Source organism: Aptenodytes forsteri, unplaced genomic scaffold (genome assembly GCF_000699145.1).
Source record: "Aptenodytes forsteri isolate BGI_AS27 unplaced genomic scaffold, ASM69914v1 Scaffold286, whole genome shotgun sequence".
Lineage (NCBI taxonomy): Eukaryota > Metazoa > Chordata > Aves > Sphenisciformes > Spheniscidae > Aptenodytes > Aptenodytes forsteri.
In genome coordinates, this window is record NW_008794491.1 from 647,885 (window position 1) to 670,848 (window position 22,964).

A 22,964-nucleotide genomic window follows, 5' to 3' on the forward strand; every position below is an offset into this window, starting at 1 on the left:
ATGAGCACAAGGAAGAACTGCCCCCTGCCACTGGGGCAAGGAGACCGGGAGGAAAAGCAGAGTGAGGGTACTCCTGACCTGGAGCGACAGGAATGTGAGATGGAGCTGAGGAACAAAGCTATTCTGCAACAGAAGAGGCGCCTTAAACAGGCCACCCAGTTTGTGCACAAGGACTCTGCTGACCTGCTGCCCCTGGATGGCTTGACAAGGCTTGGCACCTCCAAGGATCTGGTGAGTCCAGTGGGACCCCATTTGGGAGGGGGTCCTCCTAACAGGCTCATCATAGTTGGGAACTGCTGCCAGGCTTTATGAAAGGGTCATGGGTTCAGCAGAGATGAAACTTCCCGTCAGCATCATCTAGGAGCAGGTCAGGCTGAGGGGAAAGAATGAATTGCTCATTTTTTTTGTATCCATCTTCCCATGCATCCCCATAGGGATCAAACTCCTCACAGAGGCAGGCAGACATGGACTGGAAGGACTTCCTGGGATCCAACTTTCCACTCACCCGGTACATACATTTGTTCATCTGACATGTATGTTTCCATGTGGGACATCTCTGAAAGCCCCCATGTATACCTGCATGATCCAGCTCAAAAGCACACTCCTTTCTGGACTCAGCAGGGAGGGAAGCACAGTTCATGAAACTCCAAGAAGCCTATGTTTGACCTTGTCACCTTTTTGCACTATTCTCTTTCCCCCCACTCTTTGGATTTCCGGAGGAGCAAGCACAGGGCAGGACTGCTAGCCAGGCACACGGGCAGCTGCAGTGGCCAGGACCCGTCGATAACACCTTTGGGGAGGAGGCACAGGAGTGAGGCCTGTGGGTGTCTCCTTGTGGAGATGTGGAGCAGGAGGCATCAGGGAGGGGATCTGTTCCAGGAGCCTGGGCAGTCTGTGGTCTGGGGGGACTTCCCCAAGGCAGGGAGCAGTTTCCCACGGGATCTCTTGCTGGCTTAACTGGACGCATCTCCCCCTTGCTCTGGCAGTTTTGCTGTCTAACTTCTCTCTGCTGTGGAGTTTAACTCCTGAAGGATGCAGAGGTCTAAACCATTTTCCCAAAAGAGGGCCTGGGTCTGGCCCATGATGTGGACACAACCATTTAGTCCAGCTGTGCCAGTGGGGGTCATAAAAGATCTTGCCCCTCCCTGCAGCCCATGCTTCCCTCTGTATCCTCAGACCAACACAGCAACACCATGGATGCTCATGTGTGTGTATCTCCTCTGGTTGTTTCCCGGCTCCTGTGGCAGGCCCCATGGCTGCCAGCAGTGAGGCGCCGCTGCACACAGGGGCACATGTGTGCAGGACAGACAGGGTCCCACATGTGCGGGACAGGCAGGGTCCCAGGCACTGGGCCTGAATGGAAGCTATCCCCTTGCTGAGACCTTCGGGTGCAGCGGCTCTGCCACACGTAGACGAGGGGTCAGTGCCATGTACCCATGCCGGCGCACCCTCCTGCTCCCACCACCCTCCCCGCAGCTGCCTCGGCTGCTGCTGAGAGCCCCTGGCTCAGCAGGGTCAAGGGTGGCTCCTCAAAGTCACCCTGAGCTGTCACGTCATGCTCTGCCAGACCTTCACAGCCACACACGGCTTTCAGCAGGGACTAGTCTTGAGCGTCCCTCTGGCACTGAACACAGTTGCTGTCTGAAGTACAAGAGGGGAGTCACGTAAATGTTGCGTTAGCAAGGCACAGGGCCTCTGCTCCCCGTGGGGAAGGAGGTCTGGCCACACTGGAGCCTGAAGGGCCCCGTTCAGGCTGGCAGCATGGGCAGACTAGCACTGGCCCTTCATGCCCTGCAGTGTTGCAGCTGAAACATCTCCTCAGGAGGGGATAGCCAGACATACCCCTGGGCTCTCCCTTGTACAGCTTTTGGCAGGGAATGAGGAGGAGCCACTTGTGAGTCTTTTAGTGCGTGTTTGCTGAGCCCAGCCACGAAGGCAGAGAGAAACATGTCTACCTGCTTTGCTTTGGAATTGACTCCTGTCAACACCATGCCCCAAAATGACAACTGTGGTGCCAGTCAGAGGCCTCTGTGAGAGTCCTACACAGTACGGGTGGCAGCCGTGGCCTCCAGAGGCTGGCACTCTGAAGCCCCAAATGCTTGCTTGAGTGAGACAGGCCTTGTCCGAATCGCTTACCACGAGCAGCTGTCCTGGTCAAATTAACCATGTTAGGCAGGAGACTTCCTCATATGCAGATGGCATTCGGTCACTCAAAACCACTGCATAGTTCATGTTTGGTCCATAACAGAATGGCCGAAACATTTTTACCATGGAGCTAGGGAGCAGTGAATAAAGCATAACATCTTTTCTGCCATGGAAATTTTGCACTGGTGTTAGAAGACACAAAATAAAGTGTGACACCTGTGCAAAGTTCGCACACGTAGTGCCATACCTGGGGTCAATGCGGTAGCTGCGGTACCTCCGTTTCTGGTTTACCTTGGAGCAAGAAAAGAACCAGGCCTTAGATTTCCAAAAGCAATTCAGCAGTCCCTGCAACTTGATGGGCCACTGTGATATCGCTGTGATGTTTTGGGGGCTGCAAATCAGAGTCCAAAATATGCTTTCAGGCGCTCCTCCAGCCCCATGCAAAACTCCATCTCTGTTTCCTAAATTGATCTATCTCCCTCCTGGAGGACAGGAATGCAGGGCTGAAAACAAAGCAGCAGCAGGAAGTGCTAGAGAGGTTGATCTTGGAGAGAGTGCAAAACACCCCAGAGTCCTGTAGCACTTACACTGGGAGGAGAGTTTAATTAATTCCCCAAAACATGTCTCTACTGACAGTGCCAGAGACTCCAGCTGTGGCAGCCCCACGTGACCTAAAATTAGAGCAAGGTCCCATGTCACTTAAAAAACCCTACATTTTCTTACACAGCCAAAGTCAGGTTGTTACTTTTTGCCACTCTTTCCTGTGTATTCTGAGTGTGCATTCAGCTTAGGCAATGCATCCAGCAGTGTCTGGGATTTGATGTGCCCATCACATCTCCAACAATGAGTAATTATACATTTCAGTGGAGACCTCACATTTCCAGCTTTATAACAACCACAAGCATGACACTTTTTTTTTTTAAATGGCAAAAAAAAAAAGTAGCTGCATGAGCTAAAATATTCTGAAAGTACCAAGAAGGTCTGAAGATCTGGCTTCTCCCCTCCCAAAAATCAAGATCCCCAGCTCATACCACTTCACTAATCATAGCAAGGCCTTGAGATTTCACATTGGAGAGCCTGAACCTGATAGGTTGCACTGGGAACCCGCTCTGACCCTTCTAAGAGTCCTGAGAGGGCCTCCCTTCCAGCTGCTGGCCACAACTCCCTTCAGGTCCTCCCTCACCATCCCCTTCATCTCATTGTTTCTTACCAGCGCAAGAGAGACAATGGTCTCCACTTCTCTGTCTCACTGGTGAGACAGAAGACAGGGAGGGCCCCAGGAGTCTCCTCTTGAATCAGATTCCTCCACAGTCCCAAAGCTCAGCTACTCCCCACCAGTGCTTGGCCTCTTCCCAGCCTGAGTGACAAGAAGGAGACAGAGGTGGCAGCTGCAAAGAGCCTGCTCTTTCTGTGGGAAAGGTTGCGGGGAGAGGGAAAGGTCCTTTGCATGCCAGATTGTGAGAGGAGACAGGAGGGAGGATGGGAATTTGGAGACCCCCTGTCGGTTCCCTGCCCTTTTCCCATGGCCCAGATGTTAGCTGGCAGCCAAACTGGCACTGTGCTCAGAGTATTTAGGGAGTGAAGTACAACAGCCAGCTGTACCATGGGCCTGCACAGTAGGCTGGGAAAAGATGGGGAACAGAGGGATATTTTTACCTCACTTTTTCAACTACTGCAGTGTCTCTCATGCAGCATGTGAATGATCTGACTCTTGTCCCTGGAGTGATGGGGAAAAAGAGGCATGAGGGACTCAGCACCTTGCAAAGAGCAATGCTGAGTGCAACCAAAGAGCCAGTAACAGCTCTCCCACTCCAACCATTGGGCAAAACTGACAAGTCAGTATGCTTCGAGTTGCAATTTACACACTGCCCCGGCCTCAGCCCTCTGACCAAACATAGAGCTAGTCTGAAGCACACACACCCTGTAGGGTTAATACAGCCAACTCATTGGCAGGTCTGGTCTAATTCAAATGTTTGGCCTGCACATTGATAAGATCCTACATAAAACTGCTGCACCATCTGAAAGTTGATTTTTTTGAGAAAGATAAAAGCAACAGTTTATGCTGTAGCACATTAGCCCCTTTAGATTCATTGCCTTTCTTCACATAGGTAGTTGTTACTGAGAACGTTATTGTCAGCTCTGAGCAGCCACTCTCCTGGAGAAGGGCCATGGGGCCAAGTACATGGAGAAAGGACAAAGCTACCTCCAACAGGCCTACTTCATTCATGCTGCCCATTGTTGATTCAGTAGCTGTGCAGGGACTGGAGGCACTAGATCAACATTGGGCAAAAACTAGAGCATCAAGCTGATGACAAAGGGAGCTTTCTTTCCAAAGCAACACTTTCCTGTATGTGTATGCAATGTTGGGATAAGAAGGTTTTCACGATTTTTCTTCCCTTTTGGTGCACCTCCCCTTCTTCCACCCAGAAGAAAGGAGATAGGAATACGAGATACATGAGATATGAATGAGATACATGAGATGATAGGAATAAAGTTCCTTCAGCCGTTGATCTGGCTGATGGCACTCCTTTCTAGCTGTGAACAACATAGGGCATCATAGATGCTCCCCCAACTAGGAAGGGAGTCAAAATAGTATCACTTCTCATGGAAGGGAGCAGAGACAGACTCCAAAGAACATTAGAAGCTAGTTTTAATTTCCTGTGCAGGGGAAGCTTCCCACTTCACTACAAATAATTGCTTGTACACCTAAAATTTCTGGAGTCCTGCCTTCTTACCCACATGTACATCACACACATGCTGCGTCCCCCATCACCTCCCACATTAGAAGTTGGGAATTTGCCTGGCTGGATGTCAGCACACACCCACCAGGTAGGGTATTGCAGTACCTGAACAGGTATGAGACTGCCGAGTGCATGTTTAGCTGAAGGAACAGGTATGTGTGGCAAGATCATGCATCAGATATGTTCTTCTCCTCCAACAATTGCATCCCAGAGACCTGCCTGTCACAGACAACCCAACACTTTAACATCACCTTAGTGGCTACAAAAAAAGCCTTGGGATTTAAAGAAAGTTTTTTGGGATAAGCCTGTCTTTCATCAGGATGATCAGTTGGGTCAAGCATTTGCAATCTGCTTCCCTGGTCTAGCAAATGTCCTTGTCCTTAGCTCCATACTTAGCTGGGATTTCTCTTTCTTTGTGATGGAGACAGCAGCCACATAGCGTGGTCCAGCGGCGCCTCTTGGAAGGCAATCTGAACAAGCTGCGGGGCGAGACCAGGGTTCAGTCTGCATGGGTTCAATCTCCGCTGGCAAAAGACCAGGATGAAAAGATGGAAAAGGGAGAGGACAGGAGAAAAGAGACTTCACCCCTGCTAATACAGTGCCAGGTAAGGCAACAACATGCTGCTGCTGCTTTCACAGTGATGGCAAATGCTCAATGAGTTCCAGCTGCCCCACTCCCAAGGGCCATGCTAAGTTATTAATTGCAAAGCCAGCTGCAGCCAGAGAGAGCAGATTTCCCACACGGCCTCTCCTAGAGTTTGGATTCAGTTCTTCCAACAGACAGAGGAAGGCCTTTCTGTCACATGCATTCTAGTTGTCCATATTTGAAGATAAATTACCTTAATCACATCTCCTTCCTTTGGAGGCCAGCTTTCCCATGATATGAGGTATTTCGTAACTGCACACAGAAGCAAGGAATGTCTCCTTATCACTTTAAGACAGGTGCCCCTAGTTGATTTACACTTACTAGATCCAGTCTGGTCTGATTCCCTCAGGTGTCAAAGGACATCCTAAGAAAGTGGCTAACTGTGCTCTGAATTAGCACTGTTGCATTTCTTGATAGAAGCAGTATCTTTAGCTGCCTTTTCTTCTTATATCCTCTGATACAGCAGAACACACTCCTCCCTGGCCCCTGTAGGTAAGAAAGCACATCCAAAAGCTATGCCCCATGAAAGAGGGCTGCATGGTTAGAGCTGTTCAGTAATATGCAGATATGACACTCACCAAGATATAGACCTGGTATAAAAAATCCATTTTAAAACTGTGTTTATTTCAGTTACCTGTCCTAAAGAACATCTCACATGTTAGAGTGTAAAGTCTACACTTCCAGGAAAAACACATATACCTTTGAAAATTCAGTTGTCACCATTAATTATCACATTGTTCTGGTTTTGGCTGGGACAGAGTTAATTTTCTTCATAGTAGCTCATATGGGGCTATGTTTTGGATTTGTGCTGGAAACAGTGTTGATAATACAGGGATGTATTAGTTATTGCTGAGCAGCGCTTACACAGAGTCAAGGCCTCTTCTGCTTCTCACCCCACCCCACCAGTGAGTAGGCTGAGGGTGCACAAGAAGTTGGGAGGGGACACAGCTGGGACAGCTGACCCCAACTGATCAAAGGGATATTCCACACCTTATAGAGTCACGCTCAGCAACTAAAAGCTGGGGGAAGAGGAAGGAAGGGGGGGATGTTCGGAGTGATGGCGTTTGTCTTCCCAAGTCACTGTTACACATGATGGAGCTCTGCTTCCCTGGAGATGGCTGAACACCTGCCTGCCGATGGGAAGCAGTGAATGAATTCCTTGTTTTGCTTTGCTTGCGTGCGCGGCTTTTGCTTTACCTATTAAACTGTCTTTATCTCAACCCACGAGTTTTCTCACTTTTACCCTTCCGATTCTCTCCCCCATCCCACGGGGGGGGAGTGAGCGAGCGGCTGTGTGGGGCTGGCTGGGGTTAAACCACAACACACATGAACACAGCCTCGTAGCAAGGTTCTGAAATGTTCAGATCGGGTGTCTCAGGACCATGCAAAGCCACTGTCTGGTTTGTTTTCCATCCTTCACTGTTGCAGTTAGTCATTGCTTGCTCTGGGTTTTAGACTTCGATGCAGCTATGTTAACATAACCACACTTGGGAAAACAGACTAGTAGGATGAATGACTCTCAGTGTAATTTCTCCAAACAGCTGGAGTCTTTTTTTGAGCAAATGAAGGTGTTTCTTTTTCTTTAATCACCGCTCTGTATTGTTCTGTAAGAGGAAACTCAATGATAAAGGGTGTTTTTTTGCCAGGCATGTACATCGAACAAGGACAGGCATGCATAGGTATCATATCCCAGGGGCAGTAGCTAACTCAGCATCAGAGTCCACTACTCGTTCCCCTTTTGTGTTTCTAATGGACTGTATCCCAGCTGTCACACACATTACATTTTCCTTCATGGAGGAAGATTAATGAACATCACAGTCAAGAAAATAGGTCTAGTGCTGCGCTTAACTCTTCCTGAACTTGATACCTTCTGCACAGGCATTTCTCTCTTTTTCTGTCCTTCTTAAGAGCCAGTCACTGTTTGTCACACTTAATCTTCTTACATTGAAGGAAGGGAAGCTCTCCTTCCCTTCTTTTTAGGCTTGCTGCTTTTCATGTTCACATTTGTGAACTTCAAAAAGCCTCGCCTGTAAGTAACAGATCTATGGCAGGAAATAGCACTCAGGCTGCCAGTTCATTTTAACCAGAGAGGTGAGCTGGTACCTTTTGGAGAGCTGCTTGACTATGGTGTAGTTTTTATTAGAAATGGAACACGACCCCAGTGAAGTCTCTTCTGTCTGACAGCAGCTCCCGAGAAAAGATCATCTACCAGCATAAAGTTTCCATTTACACTCAGGCAAGTATGCTGAAAATTTCGAAGTGGTAACAAATGCATCACCTGACTAGTAACTGAACTTGACTAGGAAATAAAGCTGAATATATGTAGACTTCAGTGATACAGGGAGATTCAGGCAATAAGTGTTTTCACTCTAACTGGTTATAGTTGCCCTGTGCCTTAGGCCTTTTTAAGTTTCAGAGATCACAGACAGACCCAGTCTACAATAGTTGTACTGCAGAGTCACTCACCCTCCTATTTACTTAGGTGGGTTGCTCACATGGTACTTCAGCAGAATTGCCCCTTTTTGTGGCAGTTTTTGCAAAGCACTTTGGAAAGCTTGCCATAACTGGCATCTGCATCGTAAAATCAAGCTGTTGTTTTTTGTGGTGAGGCTTGTCTCTTGTTCACTTGGAAATAGATGCTGAAAGATTCCACTGCTGTCCAAGTCTGCTTTTCCTCTGTGTCAAAGCAACCTGGGATTAATCAACCTTCGTTGGTTAAAGCAACTTCTTGACTTTGGAACTGACATTATTTCAGAAAACAAAGCTCTTTATAAATGGTAATCCCTGCTGATTCCCCTCCCCTCTTTCTCTTTCATGGAAATCCCCATAATTTGCCTTTAGGTGAAGACTAATGGTGACTGGTAGTAACAGACTGAAAATTCTGAGGCAGAGATGAGAGCGGGTAATGTGATGAAAAGTCCTCTTAGTCCAAGAAGTCTTGCAGTGTACTCCTTACCTAATCTGCATTATATTTGTGGTATGCTGGACCAAGGACTCTCCTCAGGCTCCTGGTGAGTTCTCTGGGCAAATAGTAGTATAATTGGAAGTTGGATAGCTTTTGTGAGGCTGCTGGAGCTGATAAGTGTGCAGGGCTGTTTACCACTGAATGAGATTAAATGTTTTCTACAGAATAATCACTGTCCTGTTATATCCTAGCAAGTTTCTAACTAGCAACTTTCCCATCTTGCTCTGAAACAAAACTCAAGAATCTGCCTAGCGATACAGTTTAGGTTTACTATCACAACAGTGCTAACAGTTCATGCATCTCAGGTCTGCCTGCTCCCAAAGTGATTCCTTAGCAATTGCTATCCATACTCCAGGTCTTCTGTTTCTGAAGAGCTGATAGAATGCCTGTGAATGAGGAAGAGCTGATTCAGCTGGACAGTTGGCAGGTTGCAGTCTGGGCAGATGTGGTAGCATACCTGACCTGACACTCATGGCTAATATACCTGCTTAGGTAGCGAGGAGGCACAGGGAAGCCTCTTCTATGAAGCACAGTACAGAGGATGAAGAGGGAGATGCTTAGCATGTATCTGCACTTTGTGCTTTATTTTGCCTCTTGCCTTGTGGCCTTGCTTAGTCTGGCCAAAATCCTTCCAGGCAGGGCTGATGTGTCAGTGAAGACCAGACAGCACAGACATTACAGAGCTTTAAAAGCAGAAGGAGAGGCATTTTGTCATAGAATCATAGAATGGTTTGGGTTGGAACGGATCTTAAAGATCATCTAGTTCCAACCCCCCCTGCCATGGGTAGGGATAAAGGACTGTCATCTGGGTTCAGTCAATTTCCAGGCTGTTTTCTCTCTAGAAGCCTGGACTTAGTAATACCAGCTTTTGTCACAAACAGCTGTTGTCATGAGGTAAGGTGGGATCTCTTCAGTTGGCCTTGGGGACCTCTATGGGCAGGCACTACTTCTAGTCCTGAATGTTTAAACTTGACATGCCAGGCAGCCTGGAGCCATGGCGGCAATGGTTTTTCTTGAACAAGCAGAAGTATTGCCAAAGTCAGGAGCTTCTAAATAGAGTGCTTTGCAGCTCTTCCCCTTCTGTGAGGCGTTAGCATGCTCCCCCACTTGCTTAGAGCAGATTTGTGCCAAGAGGCAGGAGGCATACATGAACGAAGGGCAAGAGAACTGGTGTGCATTCCGGGAACAGGCAGCAGCTCAGGTGGATCTCCTACCAGCTCTGTCATGTGTGATCAGTATTACCATGGGACGGTAGTTCAAGCTGCTCCGAAGTAAAATGGGACTGCTCATTTGTGAAGGAGCTGGGGGAATATTCCTGTATGAATGTGCAAAGAACTGCAAGAGAGAGCTTCTGGGGGCTGGTTTCTCTGTGAGACTCTCATGAATCTTCCAGCTGGTATCAGGTCGGTTAAGTTTTGTGTTCTCCCAACCTGTGACTTTGTAGTTCTGTGGCAATTTCCACAACATGTGCCAAAGAGCAGCCTTGGATTGAATGTAGTTGCCAGTGTGGCTGAGACTGTGAGAAGCACATGATATAATGGGGAAGGCACAGTGCTGGCAGCCAGAAGTTTGTGAGGTCTGTCTTGGCTTTGGCTTTCCTAAAGTATTTAGCATTATATGCCTCACTTGGGTGTTGTAAGAAGTCACAACTGTTTGCAGTCACACGGGACTGTTAATTAACTGGACATAATTCTTTATGAATAAGACATGCTTTTTTACATTAAAGAAGAAAAAGTATAATAACCAAATCAGGAGCTGTTGAAAATATGCACCTGTGCATATTTTCTGTATAGATACTGCTTGAGCACTGCTCTCCTTGTTCCTGGATGAGGCCGCACATGGTGAATGCTCATCCTTCTAAAACTACTGATGTTATTTAAATATACATCATATATACATATATGAGTCTTACATGATTCTTGATGAACTCTGTAAAACAAAATAGGTTGAGATCTCTAGCTCCAGTGGTCTTGCAGTTCTTGAGAATTGCTCAACTAAATGGCCATTCTGGTAATATGGTGTATCTAAATGTTCAGAATGATGAAATTCTCTAGACTGATGTACTGCAGATGCAGTTTAGACCAGAGGAAGAGCTCCAAGACAAAACAGACTTGAAGTTTCCAGCATGCACTCTCTGAGGTTGCCTTGAGTGCAATTAGCACTCAAGCTACTATTGGTGTTGTGTCTGTTTGCAGCATTCCAGTATTTCTCACAGGAGTTGTTTTCTCCTTTCTCTTTATAATAACTCACAAATAGCGCATGTTTGAAAATGAAATCTTGGAAATACTGGATGTAGCTTCTCTGTGATGATTAACCCATGTAATAATCATAAACAGATTTAGTTAAGAAATCAGGAAATTGAGACATTTTTCTTGACCCTACTGGTGCTGCACTGAGTCCCTGATGGTCATGCTGATCTGCTTAAGGTGTTCAAAGCATTTAAGCTCATCAGGAATGAGCATAAGGATAGAGGAGCGGTGGGAGGTCTGTTGCTGCTTCTGAGCAGCTCATGGCACTGAGTGCCATAGTGGGTGAAAGAGAAGGAATCATAGGAAAAATACAAATGATAGCAGGAGAAAAATGAGCCTCCCAAGAGGGAAACTTTGTAGTTGGGTTTTCTTTGGGTGTTGGTGCAAGACAGAGCCTTGAAGAACTAGGCTGTCAAGAATGGGTATGGTTAGGCACCATGTATGTATGTAGGTGCAAGCCATATTTTGTAGATGGCAGTTACTCCATCTTTTCCAGTTCTTTTACTAAGTCCTGCTCCTCCTTTTTTTCCTGAACATAAGTCTTACTGATGTCCTTGACAACCCTATTTTTTCAGACCTCTACCATATATGAGACCTGCTGTTACTTCAGCACCTCTGTGCAGAGGGGACAGAAAACAGATGGCAACCACATCTCCTGTTCCCTTTCAAGTGCAAAGGGGTGAAGAAATGAAGTGGGCAAGGCACTGGGGATTGTTCCAGTATGATCATGCAGAGGTGACTTGGGTGCAGAGCATCCAGTCTCTCCCTTTGCTTGATGACACCAGCTGTGAATATTGTAGTTGTAGTGTTCATATCATATTTCCTTAAAGAGCTGTCTAGAAACTTAATGCAAGCCCCACACAAAATAGACACCTCTTGATTAGGTTGTTTCTTGGATTTAAGAGTCACTTGGATGTGTCAGTTATCTTGGGAACTGCCTTAAATTCAAGCTCTTCTCAGGGAAGCTTGTCCTGGGTGCTCCTGCTTCACCCACAGACTTCTCCCTCTGGAAGCTGTTCAACTGAGAACAGGCGTCTAGCCCTGGAACATTGTTCCCTGTGACACCAGAAGAAATGGAGAGAGGAAACCTACAAAGGCTGTAGCACATGCTTATATTACTTTAGAAGCTTTTGTCATATCAATTATTGCTCTGCTAATAAAGTCCATGTGGGTTTTCTGAAAAAATTCACTAGTTATGCATCTTTTGAGTGGAATACTGCTAAGTTAAAGTTGCTAATAACAGAGAAGTGTCTGGGCAATCAAACACAACTTAAAGAAGACAAATTCAAAAAGAAGCCTTTGGCAGAGGTTTGCAGAGCACTGGGGAGACCACCATTGTCTTGGATGAGTCTCCTGCCTTCTGACTACTGCCTAAAACACCACATCTTTGGCTGCGTTGCTAAGGAAGGTCTAAGGGATTGTCACACTGTTGGAGGAGTGGGTATGCCGATTTTGAGCCCACAGTAATTATCTGTTATTGTTTTTTCTAGTGCCAAGGTCAGGTATTGAAAGCGACTGTTAACACTGGGTGTCTACCAAATCTCATCTCCAAGAGCTGTTTAAACCAGCTGGGGTAAGTCTTTGCACAGTAGAAAAGGAGGGGTGGCTAAAAGAAAACCTATGACAAGAACATAGGCACTCTTGACTCCCAGCCCCAGTGATAATTACTAGCAGCTTTGTATGTGCACATGGCTGTTTAGGAGAAGATGCAGAGGGTGGGCTACAGGGCAAGGCATCAGAAGCACTGGCAAAGTTCTGTGCAGACCCCAGACTAGGAGGCAGAGCTATGTCATTCTGTCTGTGTGTACTGCAGGGCAAAGCTGCCCAGCTGATGGTTAGCCTCAGCGGTGAGGACAGCGCCTTATGGTTTTGCTTGTGGAATCTGCCTCCAGACATGCTGTATGAAAGAGTTCCTTCCTCTTGTGGGCCTGTTCCCAATGAGACCAAGAAGTACTGCCATCAGTGAGAAGTTCTGTTTTTTCTCCCCTTCCCCCACTTGAGGCAATAACACATCTTGTGTCCCACAGGCTGGAAGAAGTGTCTGCCATGGACTGTGGAGACCTCTCTCTTCCCATCCCCAGCGTTGTTGGCCGAGTAGAACATATGGAGTTGCAATTTGGCCAGGAGACAGTGCTGTGTTCAGCACTGGTTGTAGGTGAGAGTGCCAGCCCCTCCTTCCCCCCAGTTTTCCTGTGTCCCTCTTGCCCTGCCAAGGGCATTTAAAAGGATCTCTGGGAAAAAAGTAATGCGGTGGGAGGTTGGTGACGTGGTCCCCTCCACTGCTGGCCAAGATCATTATGCACTGTGAATACCCTCAATGTAACCAAAGGCAAAGGGCACAGGAAGAGTACAGAGAAGACAGAAGACATTGAAAGTGGGGAGAAATGAGGTACTTTTTGGTCTTTCCACATCTTTGGATGTGGAAAATTCTCATTTCCTTCTAAAATGGACCTTTCTTAAAATTATCCAGGTTGCTTGATTAGTCCTCTGGTGCCCTATGTTCTCCTATTGAATGAGCACTTGTGTCTTTGGCTGGATGGAAGTCATCAGAGAAACTGACAGAGGGTACAGCTTATTCTCCAGCGTGTTTCTCTGTGTACTCATCTGCCTCTGCTGCAGGGAGCACCCTGGAAGAACCTGGTAGCCCCAGAGTGCTGAGTCTCCCTCGGTGTCCTCAGGCAGGACCCTTTGAAGGAAGGAGCCATAGGAGACAAGGTCAAGTCAGCAGGCACTGGAGCACACCCAGAAAACAGCAGAAAGGCTGTTTTCTCCTCCTCTCTCTCCATGTTCTGCATTTACATCAAGCTGTGCATATGCTGAAAATAACTTGGTCGTCTTTTTTTTCCCTGTTCTTTCTCCCTATTAGTCTTCCAGCTTTACCCTCTTGCCTTTATCTGTCTCCTCATCTTTGATGATTACTATTCATCTTCCAAGGCCTCCCTTGCTCCCTCTTTTCATGTCCATTTTTCCCACTTTCCTAGTCATCTAGAAAGAGCTTCCTCCTCTTCCACACTCCAGCTCATTCTTCCTCCCTGGTTTCCCCTCTACTTGTTCTTGCCCTTCATGGGGAGACTGTATTAGTACCAGCACAGGTGAATTTAGCCCAGTAGCAGCTATCCATTTTGCTGGGATGTAGAAATGGCTGCCTGGAAGGAGCAGAATTGCTACATCTATGCCTTACATCTCCCTGTGCACGCACTGCTCTTGCTTATGTGGTTACATATAAATTATAAAATACAGCCACTGGTTACAGGGCAAGCAGACATCCAGGAGACATGGGAAGTATTAATGATGTTACCGGTAGCTGCTGAATCCTGCAGACTCCAGGAACTGGGAATTCCTCCTTCCCTGCCACTGAAGTCCAAATGGATGACTCTAAGACCCAGGAGGTCACTCTTGCCCAGTCCAATGCATGTTCTTAGTGGCAGGTTCAGACAGTAGCAAGGCTGAACGTATATTCCAGAGAGGCACATACGGAGAGGACACAGACAAGGCCAGCCACACAGGTTACCACACACAAAGCAGTGCCTTTACCAGCACTGGTAGCCCAGTCCTGGTCCTCCTCTCTGGCTGACCAGGAATGAAGTTCACTAGCAGAAGCTCATACATCCTCAGGCTCTAGATTCATAAGCACACTCATATTCACAGAATCTTCAAATATCAGCACAGCTTCTAGGTCTGTCTTATATCCATTTCTGGACCCTGGGCCCCTTACCTAGCCACGGACCCAGACCTTGAGTCTTCCCAGATGCAGGTTTCCTCCTACTCACTGGCTAGACCAGATTGAAGTTTGCTAGCTAATTATGTATACAAAACCACAAGCATATAGGATTAAATTCACTGGGGAAATATAGACACACCCAAGTCTTTCTAGTTAGTGGCATTTAGACCTCACCCATATGCCCTGTCCTCTTCAGCTGCTGGCTTGTAAACCTAAGGCCCCTGTGACCCTGGTCAGAGCTAGTACCCAGATCTCCCTTGCATGCTGATCTCTCCAGTTGCTGGCACCTAGACCTACAAGCTCTGTGACCTATAGTCCTTCTCCAATTACTGGAACTTAGACCTTGCAGCACACATTGTGGTCCCTCCAGTTGCTGGCACTCAGGTGTATAAGCCCTATGGCCTGTGCTCCCTTCCCTAGCTACGGGCACCCAGAGTTGTCTTGCACACTGGTCTCTCTAGTTGCTGGCACCTGTGAGCTACGTCCCCTTCTCCAGTTGCTGACACAGACCTATGAGCCCTATGGCCTGTGGTCCCTTCAGTTACTGGCACCTCTCTTGTATGCCAGTCCCTCCAGTTGCTGACATCTAGAGCTATTTGCCCTTTAACCTGTGGCATCTTCTACACTTGCTGACACTTAAGACCTGCAGCAGTCACATGTAGGATAGAGAGGTTACACAGAAAAAAAATTACTTAATAAAATTATTTAATAAGAAGATCGGCTAGATTGTGGCCATCAGGTGCAGGGTTTGCTAAGACAAGTGAACTGACCAACAGCCCGCTTGCATGTGACTGGCCCCCTTATCCCCCATCCTCTCCATTTTTCCATGCTTGTTCTTCTCTGATCCACCCTGCTGCTTGCCTTCTCCTGCCTTTGGCCCTTTCCCTACACAGCCCGTAGTAAGTTTTACATGATCCCACAAGCCCCTTCTGATATCTCATAGTAAGTTTCAAACAATCCCACAAACCCCCTCAAATATCTCATAATACTCATGATAATCATGTTTTCCTCCTCTTACCAGCTACAAAGTTCATTTTGGCCCTCTTCAGGGCTGTGCCTAAGTAGCTCCTTTAATGGCTCATCAGTCAGTGGCAGAAGAGTGCTGGTCTTTGTTATTGTCACTGTTACCACCTGCTTGTTAATGTTTGTGTGTTTAGTTCATCACTTTCCTTGTTATTTGTTATTTACTTTATACTGAATTGACCATAACCACATAACTTTATGAACCAGATACTCTCATATTCCACACCCTCTTATAGGAGAGACACACTTTCTTTAGAGGGGCCATATATACAGTCTTGAGCCTGATCAGTCTCTTCTCTCTTCTCAGATGATGAAATGCTGGAGTTTTGCATTGGTCTCCAGACTCTGTTGTCTCTCAAGGTAAGGAACAGCTTCTTGCTTATTGCAGGGCTCGTCTCAACAAGTTCTCCAAGATTTGGTTGCTGGAAGCATCAGAAATATTTATGGCCAGGTCTTCCAGGGTGCCACTTGCAATGCTTGTTGCACAGCTGCTTAGCTGGCTGCAGTATGCTCTGAGTCATTGATTCCTTTCTAGTCCTTCTTAAAGGTTTTAAGGAAGGAATCACTTGATAGGATACTATCACATCTCCCATTCTTTGTATTCCTGACCTTATGAGTTGTAAACAGGAAGAGGAAACTGAAGAGGAGACTAGAAAAGGCAAGGCACACTGTGTCACGAGTTATATCTGTGTTGCCTTTTGAAGGCAGATGTGAACAAGCTCTGCCCTTGCTTTGAGCCAAATGAAGCTGTATGATCACATTCAGTGTCCAACATTAGCTGGACACAGGTGGAAAGAGTCCTCTCCTTTTGTCAGCTCTGCTGAGCCTGGCTCCTGGGCGGCTCAGAATATGGCTGCAGCAAGCTTGCTCCTGCCTGTCAAGTATTTGTAGCCACATCAGACTCATAAAGCAGGAAAAGCATTGTGCTGAATGGCTGAGTGATGTGAGGACATCACCTCAGAGGGAGTCATAGGAAGAAGGGAGGGGAATGGCCCTGTGAAGGGTCTGGAAAGGAATCCATTGAAGGGAACAGGAGCAAGGAGGCAGCATGGGGAACAGGGAGGGGAACTCTAAGGTCTCTACAAACCCAAAGTGGGGTTGTTTGATGGTTATACAGGTTTTCCCCAGTCATAGACATCATGAGATTTGCTATCTGAAATGTCCAGAAAGTAACTGGCTCTCCCCTTCTTTAGTGTTGCATCGACTTGGAGGAAGGAGTCCTGAGATTTAAAGCACTGAGTCAAGAGCTGCCTTTTCTACATGCCTCTGAAGAGCCTGGTCAGTGACTGGCTGCATTCCCCATGTCTGGGGCTGAGGAGACTTGCTGCCATGAGAGAGAGATGAGGGTGAGGCTCACATGCCCCTAACCTTGCTGAGTTCTAGGCTGAGGCATTCACTGGGAATTGATAATAAGGCAAATGGGTGCTGGAAGCTGTTGTTGCTGGGAGTGCCTCATCTTAAGAAATACCACTCCTTTCAGTGGACCCTCTTCCTCATCCCCATGTGCCGAGTGGGCATTTTGTTCTTGTTTTTCTATCTGTCCCTAGTCACTCCAATTTCTGCTTCTGTACTAAATTCACTCTACCCTTTTAATGATTTATTTTTACAATACTCTCTGCTCCTGAGACAAGAGAGTATCTGTGAACAATCTCCAGTTGTTCTGTGGACAGGAGGATGGCGCTTTCTCCAAAAGCCTCCAAAGATTGCCATGAATGTTCCCCTTCTCTTTGCCTTAATGTGAGTGGACTCCACTCCCCTTTCTTTGTGAGAAGGGCTCTGTGGCCAGTCCCCTCACCTGTACTCTGAGAAGCTGGATTTTGTTACTTTTTGCTGGCTCAGAGCAGAACAGAAGTATTTTCTTGGAAAAACCTTGCAGCAAGAACACTTTTAGAGTTCTTAATTCTAAGAAACATTTGCAGAAATGCTGAGTGTAGATGCCTAGAGTACAGTGGACACTCACAGGGGCTTGTGCTTTGCCACTGCATCCTTGGCCACTAAGCTGTATTATATGAATGGCAATGCTTATCATCTCTTGGTGTGATACGTAGTAATCAGACTTGCACACCCTGTTCTTCTGACCAGGCCTCTCCTCTCTGCACTCCAGCTGCTAGAGCTACATTCCTATCACCTCTGCTGCATCATCAGAGATCCTGCCACTCAGTTTAAATGCTGCGATGAATTACAGCGCCCAGAGTCTTCTGCTCTGTCAGCTCCTTTCTTTCAGCTTGAAATCTAGTGATTGGACACAGACACATCATCAGCCTCAAGTCCCAGCATCTCACAGCCCATCAACTTTGCTACTCCTGCATGAAACAAGAACTAGACTTCCTTGCAGTATCAGCTCAGGTCAGAGAACTGTGAACTCATCTGGGATGACCAGGGTGATTATTAAGTCACTTAATTGTTGGGGTTTTTTAATTTTATTTTTAAAAAATTTTTTTAATTTTTTAACAGAGCATAGCTGTATGATAAATACATAGCCTATTCTTTATTAGCTCTAGGAAAGATGCACCAGATCAGGGCTTGTTCTATGTCTCATGACTACCGATTCACTACCCAAACTCTGCACAATATCCCTTTGTCCACCCTTAGAATGTCATGACATCCACATTTTGCCTATCTTCCTGGATTAAATACCGCTGGCTGTCTTCTTTTTTTATCAAACTGCGCATTGTTTCTGTTGTGCTTCTCGAAGAACTTGTGTATGCATTTTTGCTTTTTTCTGTTAGTTCTTTCCTAAATCAGATGCAGTATTCTGTAGTTTAACACATGCTAAGGACAGCAGAGTTACAGCCTGGCTGATATGATCTGTGATGCACTTACTAGTGTTAGTTGGTGTGACTGGCATCTGCTCCTTCTACAAGCTGCATCAAGCTAGTGACTTTTATTGTTAGTCATCATATCTTGCAGCTTCTTTGCCGTTCTATTTGTGCATCTGATTATTTCTGGCTGCATGAACTGCTTTCCATGAATGTCCTGAATGCCACCAACAGTTCTCTCATTTACGTCAAGACCCATGTCTACTTGATGAGCCTGTCTTCCAAAGTACCAGTAATTCCTCCTGGATTTGTATCACTTACATGTCTGACTGGGTTCTCAAACCCAGGGGTCTTTAATGACATTTCAGACTTGTATTAAACCATCCTGTGTGTCAGCTGGAATCTCTGTGGTACCTGGGTCAACTCTACTCAAAAAATCTTGTTTGTGAGAGATGAAACACCTGTTCCTATGTGCAGCAACTCACCTAGCTTCCAACCGCCGTTGCCCTCTAAAAATGGCATGTGGAACAATGGCAAAAAATCTGCTAAAGCTGACAGATACTATGTCCATTACATCTCTTACTATTCATTAACTTTTATGATCTATTTTAAAAAAAAATGCGAACCCTAAACCCTAACCCTAAACATTAAAGCTAACTCTAGCCCTAACACAAACACTAAACCCTAACCCTAAACTTGACCCTAAATCTAACCCCAAAAAGTAACCCTAACCCTAAATCCTAACCCTAAATTTAAACCCTAAAACCCCTAACCCCTAAACCTAACCCTAACCCTTAATGCTAACCCTAACCCCGACCCTAACCCCTAATCCTAAACCCTAGCCCCTAACCCTAAACCCTAACCCTAAACATAACCCCCTAAATCTAACCCAACTCTAACCACCTAACCCTAACCCCAAACTGTAAACCTAATCCTAAACATAACGCTAACTATAAACCCTAACCCCAAAACCTAACCCTAATACCCAACCCTAACCCTAAACTCTAACTCCTAACCCAAACTCTATACCTAAACCTAACCCTAACCACTAAACCTTAACATGAAGCCTAACCCTGACCCTAACCCCTAGCCCCTAACCCTGAAAGTTAACCATAAACCTAACCCCCTAAAACCTAACCCCCTTACCCCCAAACTCTAACCTCGTAACCATAACCCTATTCTCAAATCCTAACCCTAATGATAACTCTAACTCCTAACCCTAAACCCTAACACTATCCCTACCCCTAACCCTAATGCTAACCCTATCACTACCCCTAACCCCAAACCTAAAACATCTAACCCTACCCCTAGGCCTAACCCATAAACTCTAACCCTAACCCCTAGCCTTAAATGCTAACCCTAAACCCTAATCCTAACTCTAATCCCTAACCCTAAGCATAACCGTTAAGCCTAACCCTAACCCCCTAACCGAAAAACCCTAATCCTAACCCAAACCCCCTATCCATATCCCGATCTCAAACCCTTAAACCTAACCCCTCTAACCATATCCCTCACCCCTAACAGAACCCCTAAACCTAACTCCTAACCCCAAACCTAAACTAAACCTAACCCTAACCCGTAACATAAAAACTAACCACAAAACCTAACCCTAACACTAAACATTAATGCTAATCCTAACCCCTAACCCTGACCATAACCATTAATCCTAACCCCTGGCCCCTAACCCTAAACCCCAACCCTAACAGTAACTCCCTAAATCTAACCACCTAACTCTAACCCACTTATTCTAACCCCCTAAACCTAATTCTAAAACCTAACCCTAATCCTAAACCTAACCTTAACTCTAACTCCTAATACTAAACCCTAACCATATCCCCAACCCTAACCCTATCACTAACCCCTAACTCTAACCCCTGAACAGTAACCCTAACCTTAACCCTATCCCTAACACTAACCCTAGCCCTAACCCTAACCTTAACCCTAAGCCATAACCCCTGACTCTAACCCTAACTCCTAATCCTAACCCCTAGCCCCTAATCCTAACCCCTAAACCTAAACCCTAGTCCTAAACCTAAGCTGCTGAATGTAAGCCCCTAACTCTAACACCCTAACCCCAAAACCTAACCCTAATCCTAAAACTAATGCTAACTCTAATCCCTAACCCTTGACCCTATCCCTAACCCCCTAATTCTAACCCTAACCTCTAACCCTATCTCTAACTCCTTACCCTAACGGCCCTAACCGTAACCCTTATCCTATCCCATACCCCTAACCCTATCTCGTACCCTAACACTAACATTCCAGAGATCTGACGGCTTTTGCCAGTGCCCACAAAGGGCCCTGCTTCCCTCCAGGGTGCCCTAGGGCTTTTGCCGGGTTTTGCTTTGGTCTGCAAGGGGCCCTGCTGCCTTCCAGAGTGCCCCTGGGGCTTTTGCAAGGCTTTGCAACGTCCACAAGGGGCCCTGCTTCCCTCCAGAGCACCCCAGGGCTTTTGCCGGGCTTTGCTGATGCCCAGGCAGGTCTCCACTGCCTTCCAGAGTGTCTGACAGCTTTTGCCAGGCTCTGCTGGTGCCCACAAGTGGCTGCCAAGGGAAGGTGAGGGCCACTAACAGCTTTCAGTCCTGGCCACTTCTGTGTGGTAGCCCTAGGTGGTGGGTGTGCATTTTGGAGCTGGGCTCTGGTGAGGATGAGGGGGTAGGTGAGGGTTACGTGGTAGAGCAAGCTCAGAGCCCCAGTGTTGGTGGGGCTGTGAAGGGGCTGCCAAGGGAAGGGGAGGGCCACCAACAGCTTTCAGTCCTGGCCACTTCTGTGTGAAAGCCATGCCTGGCGGGTGTCCCATTTTGGAGCTGGACTCTGCTAGGGTGAGGGTGTAGGTGAGTAGGAGTCTTCCCAAACTCAGACTGAAGCCAACAGGAATCTTTCCAATGATTTAAAGGGTGCTGGATGGGATCCTACAGAAAATTGGCACAACTTTGAGTTGACAATTCTATTTTGACTAGTGCCTGTCATTTACAGCCCTGCAGATACTTGCACACTAGCTGCTGTTGGAATCCACTAAGTGCTGTTCTTACATGTCAGTCTTGGGATAACTCTGCTTTTGCTCACCTCCAGAACATCCTCCAGTCCTTCTGAAGCCTTTCTGTGATTCACATGCCTCATTTCTCAAATCACCAATAGTTCAGGTTCCTCTGCGAATTAACATGCTACAGTAGGTGACAATCACAAGCGCTGTCCGTCCCTCTCTGCATAACGAATCCTTCTTTGCATGCTCCTTACCTTCCCCCAAGCAAATAATTCATTCTTCCACACTGGCAGGTGACAAATTTGCTTCTTCCAAAAGGAATTCTTGCCTTCTTAGATAATCCTTTTAACACTTTCCTGTACCCTGGTTGCTAATACTCTTCTCGCGTTATGCCACCATCCTGCCAGCCTTTCCTCTTTGTTCTTAACAACTGCATGTATAAATGTAGACTGTGCCACTTGTCAGTCATAGAGAGGATGTTTCCAAGCAAGCGCTAAATTAGCATGTGAGAGCTCTTCTTTTCAGCTGTGAAATCAGTGCCAGAGCAGAAGACATGCTTTTCACCTTCCTCCTGGTCCATGTCAGTTGAACATGCAGGTCCACACAGTAAAGGTCTCTTCCACCCAGACACTGAGGAAGCTGTTGCCAACAGTTATCCTGGAACCTCCCCATCAAGCTTTGTTGCAGGCAGAGCTTACAGAAAAAAACATTTACATGATTAAATGAGTACTGCAGGTCATAACACCATGGCTGACACCTCACGTCAACTCATTCCCTACATCACAGTCTAATCCTACAGTGTCAGTACCCGGTTTCCTCGTTGTCAAACAGAACTGCTGGTGGGTTGCCATCTCCCAGAGTTCCTCGGCATTAAATGACATGTTGTTACTGACCTTAACGCATGTATTCTGAATTCTTGCCCAAACTGGTGTTTTCTCCAAAAACCAGCATTTTTGTGTCATTACATGGGAATCCCAGCTTCCATTGTGAAAGACAGAAATCTTAGCTTTAAAAGATGTGATTATAAAACACGACTTAACATCTCAAAGAAGCAACCTTAACCCCATCTACAAACATAGTAATTTTTAAAAGTCTTCCTATGTTAGGGAGCCCAATAAGTAATTTTTAAGTGGGTTGGCAAGGCTGAAGTCTGGCTCAATTGTAGTTTCTTTTGGAAAAGCCTATTATACAGATACACTTCCCTACCCCCATTTCAGTCATCTCTATTGCTTTTGTGGGACACGGGGAAGGAAGGAGCTATCTAAAGGTCTTTTCTACTGGAGATCAAAGAATGCCAATGCTTTCATATGGAAACTATGTATAGAAATTTAGTACAAACTGCCACCTCAGAGCAGGGCATAGGCACATCCTGTACGTGTCCAACACTGGCTTCCTCATAACGAGGCCCATCCCTTCAATACAGACAATGGAGTGTTATTATTTTAGGGATAATCTGTCTGAACTGCCTTGGTGGTCAGCTCCTACTAGGGCTACTTTCCAGCAGTGGACACAGCAGTTGCAAAACAGTCAGCAGGGAAGTGTCTATCACAGCAAGTCTTTAGAACAGAGAAGTGTTACACGGCAGGTGTGAGATACGTATGGCTGAACCTGCCCGGGGATGGGGAGATGGACTTCTGAGGCCACTTCCAAGGCCTATGCGCAAGAGGCAAACCTATCCCGAGAACATGCACTCTGCCGAAGCCGTAATCAGGACCATTTCCAGGAGCTTGGG

General features: G+C 46.6%; 1 protein-coding gene across 1 annotated transcript; it reads left to right on the forward strand.

The window, feature by feature from the left end:
- Positions 1–16,776, forward strand: NRIP2 (nuclear receptor interacting protein 2). Its single transcript, XM_009290924.1, has 6 exons — positions 1–231; positions 5,315–5,491; positions 12,237–12,319; positions 12,774–12,901; positions 15,798–15,850; positions 16,684–16,776. The coding sequence occupies exons 1-6, from the start codon at positions 1–3 to the stop codon at positions 16,774–16,776; spliced, it is 765 nt and encodes a 254-aa protein (XP_009289199.1).
- The last annotated feature ends 6,188 nt before the right edge of the window (positions 16,777–22,964 follow it).